We start from the raw sequence: 8,360 nt of genomic DNA, 5'->3' as shown, positions 1-8,360 counted from the left end.
CATCATAGAGATCAATATTTTTATGCTTGCAATTTCTAATTACTTAACGGAACATGTTTATCATCATCATCATCTTGCACATATATATTCAATAAGAATATATTTCACAATTAATCATGCTTTCAACATCATAGCAACCAAGATGCACATATAATTCACGTCATCTTTAGACATGCTCTTTCTACTTAACATACAACATCATTTCAACTTATAACAATCACCATTTTTTAACAAGTATGGCATGGAATCAAGTCAAGAAACTCAAATAGAAGTCAAAACTTAATACTTTAACTATCCTTACCTCAAAGATGAACCCAAGACTCCTAGATCCCAAGCTCGAAAACCACCCAATGGAAGGAAGATCAGTATCAAATCGTAGCCCTTGAAGAGCATAACCAACTTCCATTCTTGCACTTTGCCTAGATCTTAACCCAACTAGATCAAATCTTAGAGAGAAGATATAGTTTTAGAGAGAGAAAGAAAAATGAAGGGAGAGCAAGAGGACCGAAAATGCGGGAGAGAGAATGTGGTTAGTGGTTAAGCCTTGGTCCACTTGACTCTATCCTCTTCTAAAATGAGTGGCTTAAAATGGGTCAAAGTCTACCTTATATTCCAATACTAAAAATACCCTCCTAAGCTCACCTAACCACAAGCCATGCCACAAAATATCTTATTCCACCCACTAGCCACATGTACACACATATATATGTATATATATCTATGCATATATACACATCAATGCTCTAATTAAATAATTTCATGATAATGGAAAATAATACCAAGACCCACACAACGCGTAAAATGATGTACAAAAAAGTAAATAAAAATAAATACCAAAAAATCTAAAAATATCCAAGACATTACAAGTAAACTCAACATCCTCCATCTTCAATGTTTCTTTTCCATGTAGAATGGTAGTTAAAATGTTACTCGTAAGAAATCGGAAGTGAGGTAAGAAGTAATAGGGCCTTGTCTTATTCCTCAATTTTCACGTCAACTTTTGCAAGTTGATCAATGATACTATGAATATATTCATGTGTTTCAAGAGATTTCTGCCTTCCTCCATCTTCAACTAAGAGATCACGCTTCATATTGAGTTTTGTGGTGAGACACTTCGCTAAATATAGCTTCTCAAGCTTATCCCACAATTTTGGGGTCGAATTCTCTCCATTAACATTGTTAATGATATTATCTCTGATACAGAGCCGAATAATGCTAAGACATCGTAGCTCTATATCTTCCCACTCTTGCGCTGCCATATTTTCTTGCTTTCCATCCTTTCCCTTCAAAGCTCGGTGTAAGCCTTGTTGAAGTATGATGTCCTTCACTCTACTTTGTCATAGAGTGAAGCTATCCTTGCCATGAAACCTCTCCACCTTAAATTGTGAAGCAATATTACCAGCCATGATTGTCACAAGTGCCTAAGACGAACAACACCAATGTTATGATAAAAAATCTAGATCAAGAATTTTTTATCAAACACAAATTGTGTAAGCCTATGGCTTTGATACCAATTAGTAGGAAAATTACTCCCCTTTGATTATGACCCATAAATATAAAAGGTGTGATGATAAAGAAAATAAGCGCAAATTCACAAGACAAGAATTATACGTGGTCCGGCAAAACAAGCCTACGTCCACAGAGAGCCAGATTTCCACTAGAAATCGTAAACCGTACAATATAAAGGATTACAAAGAGATGTCACTCACAAACCCTTATCCCCAATTACTCAGGAGGAAATATTATATTCTAAACAATAACTCTGTTTCACAAAGTGTGCTCTCAAATACAATGAAAGTAAACTCTCAAACAAAGAGTAATTGCCACACACACTCTATTTGCTTACCTTGAATATATTTGACTCCAAACAGTTGCTATTTTTACAAAGGCAGCAGCAATTGGCACAGTAAGCTACAAGAGAATAGGATGGGCTATGAACATGCAACTATAAGATGTATTAATTACATCTACTGTTACAGGGCTGCCAAAATAAGGCTCCAGAATAAGCTATAAAAGTTGACTTTTCATTTGTTGAATTATTAGCCAATAATTCCAACAATAATAAGAACATCTCCAACCCGCCTGCCATATAGGCTGCCAATTCAAAATATAGCAGGTGGGTTAAAATTGGGCTCTCCAATGGGCTGCTATATCACCTGCCAAAATTTGTCTTTGCCATTTTTGGTGCCAAATCTAACAAAACAAATAGCAATAGCTATTTTCTTTTTTGTTGCCTGCCGTCTCTCCTCGCTCTGCCAAAATCTGTAACGACCGTCTCTCTCTCTCTCATCCATCTGCAACGACCGGCCATTATCGACGGCGACCGGTGCTTAAAGGTGACTAACACCACCTCCTGCTTCTGTTGTTTGATTTTTGTATTTTCTCTTCCCATACAAACCTTGATTAGCAATTGTAGAGAGAGAGGGGGGCAAGCTTGAGAGTTGAGAGACAGCGGCTGAAGCTTGCGAACCGCGAACCCGAACTGGAACAGCGAGCTATGGAAACTGAAAGATATGGGTTTTGATTTTTTGAACAATCTGAAATGATACGCCGATATGGGTTTTGATATAGGTAATAGGTTTTTAACATTTGGATTCTTGCAGACAGATAAATAAACTAAAATATATGGGTTTTGAACTTCTAATTCTTGTAGATTTTGTAGTTTGCAATTGTAGAGAGAGAGAGAGAGAGAGAGGGCAAGTTCTCAGAGTTGAGAACGAGAATAGAGATGGAGGCGATGGGGAGGCTGAAATGATTTGCCCTAAAAATATATATATTTTTAATAATAATATAATCAAATATATATAATATACATATATATATATATATATATAAATTTCCGAAAAAGAAAAAAATTATATAAAAAAATTAATTCACAAATAGTGGTAAAAAAATTATAAAAAATTTGTTTGTTTTTTTTTTTTTTGGTCCTTTTTTGATCAGATATTTTAGATTTTTGTTTCTTTTTAATTAGATTTAATTTTACTTTCATTCTAATATTTACAGCTTTACTTGGAATGTGCCTAATATTAATATTACTGATGTAAAAATGAATGGTGAGAATGGTAATTAAAAAAGAATGATGATTGTATTAAAAAATAACATTTTGCATGAAATGTACCATTGGAGCAGAATTGCTAAAATGTAGCATTTTAACACTGTAATACCTGTCAAAATATAGATTTGACATGCGAAAATAACTTTTAGCATTGGAGATCCTCTAAGAGTGTCATGGAGCTTACACTTGAGGTTGCTTGTGTACCAGAGGATATCAAATGTCTTTTGGGTCACCTTACGAAAGAAAAATAAAATAAAAAATAAATTGTCTTCTGGTTCTCTTGCCAATGGGTTGAGCGGGTTTGTAATGTAATGGCTCATAACGTAGTTAAATTTGCTTCGAGTCAAAGACCTACACAACATTTCTTTGATGTTTTCCCATCATGCCCTTCTTGACGTACTCCTCATTTATTTTTTAATGAAGCCCTAATTTGCCAAGAAAATATATATATATACATATATATATATAGTTTTCCTTCAATATGCAGTAAACTCACCGTCCAATGTATCTCATCAATCTTTAATATATAAATACTATCAATAAAAGACTAGCATATACTAATAATGCAAGAAAATATTTAAAAAAAATAAAAGAAGAAAAAAAATCTCCACGAAAAAACTAGTTAAAACAGCTCTTCCCCAATTCAGTTACCCTTCAAAAGTTTCAGTTCACTCACACAAACAGGTTTTATCTTCCCTAAAAATATATATATATATATATACCATTGTAAACACAACAAATTAATAAATAAATTACAAATTCATACAACAAGATCCTGACCGGTGAAAAAGAAATAGTACAACACTTCCTTGGAGGAGGAGGAAATACAGGTATGATAACAAAACATAGAAAGAGCATAACTCAGCTTTCTTTGTCTTCGTGTCATAGCCAAAGCTCCAGAGCCCATAACACCAATATGGTATGCTCCTCTAAAAGTGGTACAATTTTTACTAACACAAATACCTGGGATGCAAATTCCTGAGCAACTGTAAGCTAACGACTGCCAAAGCCGGACATCAAAAAATGTAGCATATGACAACGAATGGTTTAGATATTTTCGAGTAGTCCTTGTAAAGAATTGAAAAACTTGCCAACCAGCAGCATACCTCGTGAGAGATCTCTTTCTTAGTGCAAACCCAACACATTATATTTTCTTAGCTGGATGCAACTGGTTTTGCAATGACCTGCTTTATAGCCTCAGCGTATGTCCTGTGTTGATAGGTAAGAGTGGACTCGAGCAAATCCCATAGTGATGTTTTAGGGTTCCAACCTGGTACCCACAAAACCAAAACTTGAGGGCATTCTTAACCGTCAAAAAGAATAAAATTTTAATCAGGAAAAAAGGTAATACCAAGTTGTCTATTGATTATGGTCATGTCTGGAATTCTCTTGTCACTGTCATCATATCCTTCACCGTAGAATTCTTTTGAGCTTATATCAATGGTGGGTACTTCTAGAGGAGTTTCTCCACTAACCTTTGAGTAAACCTATCAAAATGCAAGAACAAGACCTTATACAAAATAACAACAAACAAGCACCTTTACCAAAATGAAATATAAATAAATTTATTAAAACATATTAAAATTAATCAATTCACCTGTGTCATCATTTCAGCAAGCTGCCTTACTGTAACTTCATTGTCAGGGTTACCCACATTAAATATCTGACCATTTGCCCGGGATGGGTTTTCCTGAGAAAGAATACACCACTCAACCATTGCTTATGTAAGCCAACATGAAACCAAAATGAAGAAAAGGATGTTCACGAACAATCATCAACAGCACAGCTTCAATAGCATCCTTGATATAAATGAATGTTCTCTGTGACTCGCCACCGTCCACAAGCTTGAGTGGTTCACGTCGTAGTAGATTCTGCAGGAGAAAATAGCAATATTGGTATGAAAGATTACACAACTGCAGCACATGAACATGTTTCAAAGCCCCTACAGAAAATTCAACCCACATTACTAAAGCATGCCAGAACCCTTGGAACACCCTCACTGGGACCATCAATTCCGGGGATGAAATCCATCCTAGGACCAATCCAGTTAAAAGGCCTCACAATAGTGAATTCAAGACCATTCTCCGCACCCTCAGCTGTTACAATATAAGAAAGAAAAACATGACATAAGTGCCTATATTAAAGCAGCCAGGTCATATGAACAAGTTCACTCACCATAGACAAGTCTTTCAATCAATTGCTTTGCACAGGCATAGGACCATCTCTGCTTTTCAATAGAGCCGAAAATGCAGGGGGAGGCATCTTCCTTAAGAACATAGTAAGCAGGATCCTATATCATCACAACACAAAACAAAGTTATCATTCCAACAGTAAGACATAGAGAAAGACAAATACCACCATGCCAAATTTCAAGCAATTCATAATTCAATAATTTTATGAATTGAACTATATAGAAGTGAATAGTTCATTTTACATGCAGTCTAACACAACCAGCCCAAACACAATTTGCCTAATCAAAACAAACTAGCAACATTAGCTACTATAATCAAAACAACTTTCTTCTTTTTTATTAAAATCTACACAGCTCCACCACAAATAGTAATAGCTGGTAGTTAAGACATTGTGTTTTCAGAGAACAATACAAGTAATTGGAATTAACGAAAACCCAACCAACTGACCATAACCACAAACACAACTATGAATTTACAATAAAACATTATTGAAAACTAAGTCCCATAAATAAATAAATAAAATTTTGGAGTCCACCAAAAAAATTCCTATTACTGCATTAGTGAGAAGATGAGAACATAAATTGACAAACCATAAATTAATATACACCTTTTCACTTTCTTAAAGGGAATGGAAGTCAAGTAAATTCAAAGTTTTTCATAATCACATCAGGCAGATTTTCAGTGTACTTGATCCACAAAATGGAAAGATCAAACAGTGTCCTATCATTTTTTTCTTATCTAATACGGGTATGACAGAAAATTTACTGCAATATAACATATAAAGAAGCCTATAAGATAGTTATGGTAAGCAGGTGCTAAAACATGGCATTTCATCAAAAAGTGCAAAATGATATTAATTATGCACATATCCTATGGGTTGTTTTGTGCCTTTTCAAAAACAAAATTGTTGCAACGGGTATCATGGTTTGCAACTTGAGAAACTACTGAATTGAATTTGATTTCACAAGAAGTATATATCGGAAGCAAAAGGATGATAGATTGGATGAGCAAGGAAGTAATTACTACATTATCCAAAGCAAGAAAGTAATAAAAGATTTTAATTTATAATCTTTTATAAATACATATTTTCTTCATAATACAGAATTTGAAAATGAAAATAACACGAGTAAGCACAATAAGGGGGCCAAGGGGGAAAAGTTATATTTTGAGCAACAGAAAGTAGAAAAGATATGGCAATTTGAACAAATTTTGGCATCTAGTGTAATAATGCACCTCAAATAAATAAATAAACCATAAGTACACAAAATGGCCAAAGATTCATGCTTCCTTACAGATTTTATTATTTCTTAAATGGATTCAGCTGAACTTAGAGCTAAAAAAAGAAATCCCTATAAAAAAATAATAATAATAATAAAAAGAAAAAAAAAAAAAGAAAAAAAGAAAGAGAAGTTATATTCGACGGAGTATCTGAAAAAATGACACCAGCAACTAAACACAAAAGTGACAAAACATATAATAACAATTTTACCCAAAGAGAAAGAGAGAGAAGAAAACATAGATATTTAAATGGGAAAAAGGCATTGTTGAGTTGAGATCTGAATAATTATACATATAAATTGGTGTTTAAAAGGGATGGGTCACCTGACGCAGAGGGTGATCTTTAGGAAGAAAGCTTCCAACTGTTTTCCCATAGACTTCACAAGTAGAGAAATGAATGAGACGCTTGTTGTTTTCCGAACAGTACTTCACCTAAGTAAGAACACATCAAATCAAACATCAAACATCAAACATCAAAATCGATATCCCCAACAAAAACCCATCCCTATAAAGTGTAGGATCAACCAAAATGCGTTGCTGCTTACCACAGGTAAGGCATCAATGAAATTGCTGTAGATTGTATCAAGAGGACGTGTGTTGTAATCAGCCGGAGTACAGATAGCAGCCAGATTTATAGTCTACATCACAAGAAAACCCATAATAAATCTTCTTCAGCATAATCACGAGTCTTCAAACCACGAAATTATTATCCAATATCAATATCAATAGAATAAGAAATGTGTGAGGGTTTCGAGAAAGAGAGAAATGAGTGCACCAGATCTGCCATCTTGATGAGGCCTTCGAGCCTAGAGTCGTTCTTGATGTTGATGCGGTGGAATTGGATGCGATGGGACCAGGGTAATGACTGGGGTTCGAGGAGGTGCTTGATCTTGTCATTGTAAACGTCCACTGCCAACACCTTGTGTGGCGTCTCAGCCATCAGCTTCTCGCACAGGTGCGACCCTATGAACCCACCCGCACCGATCATGCATATCGTTATCGCCTTTATGGCCTTTCCGTCCAGATCTACCCTCCCACCCTCCGCCGATAACGCCATTTTCTCTCTCTCTCTCTGGAATTCCTCCCTCTTGCTCTGTCTGAAAATTGTCGCTCTCTCTCTCTCCAGATAAACACTGTTGGCGTTAGGAGAAGCAGGATAATTATATTGCGTGGTGAAAACAGGAAGGGAAGGATACATATATACACACATAGATAGATACAGAGTAATGATAATGTGAGGTTGATATCATGGTAGTTTTCGTGAGTTCTTTATTTTTTATTTTTTTAATAATAATTATTGTCCACCTAAAATTTTGGAAGATAATTAGATTGGATTTATGCATTGAACTTGGTAGCAGTGACTTTGAAACAAAAAACAGAAAGTGTTTGAAAAAGAATATATTTTATTTTGTATTTAATAGTGGACAAAATTCGAAATATCAATTTAATATTTTTAAAGCGGTAAAAAAAAAAATTGAAAAACTCATATGAAAATTTTAAAATAATCATTATATTTTTCAAACTTGTAACACTTTTTTTATTAAACATGTTTTTTTTTGTTTTTCCTCCCAAAAATTTAGCAACAAATTAACATTAACAAACATGTTTTGGATTACAATTCAAATAACTTTACAACAAAACACTTATTTTATTTCGGATTAAAATAAAAACGCAAAAACAAAACAGTTACCCAACAAACCCAAGTAAGCAAATTTTATTTTATGATATTTCGAGCTATTACTTTTATAATGAGATAGATTTATGCAATCAGATATATATATCGTGGAGGGAAATTTCCCCACCAATCATAACACACCACGCATCCACATAAT

General features: G+C 34.4%; 1 protein-coding gene across 3 annotated transcripts; it reads right to left on the bottom strand.

Moving 5' to 3' along the window:
• Nucleotides 1-3,777: 3,777 nt before the first annotated feature.
• LOC132306106 (UDP-D-apiose/UDP-D-xylose synthase 2-like) lies at nucleotides 3,778-7,709 on the bottom strand. Of its 3 annotated transcripts, none has more exons than XM_059803341.1 (10): nucleotides 7,304-7,709; nucleotides 7,074-7,166; nucleotides 6,853-6,960; nucleotides 5,234-5,348; nucleotides 5,021-5,154; nucleotides 4,828-4,929; nucleotides 4,656-4,748; nucleotides 4,410-4,545; nucleotides 4,165-4,328; nucleotides 3,778-4,058 (listed from the first exon to the last, which is right to left on the bottom strand). In XM_059803341.1, the coding sequence occupies exons 1-9, from the start codon at nucleotides 7,583-7,585 to the stop codon at nucleotides 4,213-4,215; spliced, it is 1,179 nt and encodes a 392-aa protein (XP_059659324.1). In that variant the 5' UTR covers nucleotides 7,586-7,709; the 3' UTR covers nucleotides 3,778-4,058; nucleotides 4,165-4,212. The 3 variants fall into 3 exon arrangements, with proteins under 3 accessions (XP_059659324.1, XP_059659325.1, XP_059659323.1); XM_059803342.1 differs by having other exon boundaries at nucleotides 3,778-4,021; XM_059803340.1 differs by having other exon boundaries at nucleotides 3,778-4,328.
• Between the last annotated feature and the right edge of the window lie 651 nt (nucleotides 7,710-8,360).

This window comes from Cornus florida, unplaced genomic scaffold, assembly GCF_030987335.1.
Source record: "Cornus florida cultivar Cherokee Brave unplaced genomic scaffold, ASM3098733v1 CherokeeBrave_3.0.0_Hap2_Chr05, whole genome shotgun sequence".
NCBI classification, from domain to species: domain Eukaryota; kingdom Viridiplantae; phylum Streptophyta; class Magnoliopsida; order Cornales; family Cornaceae; genus Cornus; species Cornus florida.
Note: the sequence above shows the minus strand (reverse complement) of the source record. Positions and strands in the feature narration are given on the sequence as shown.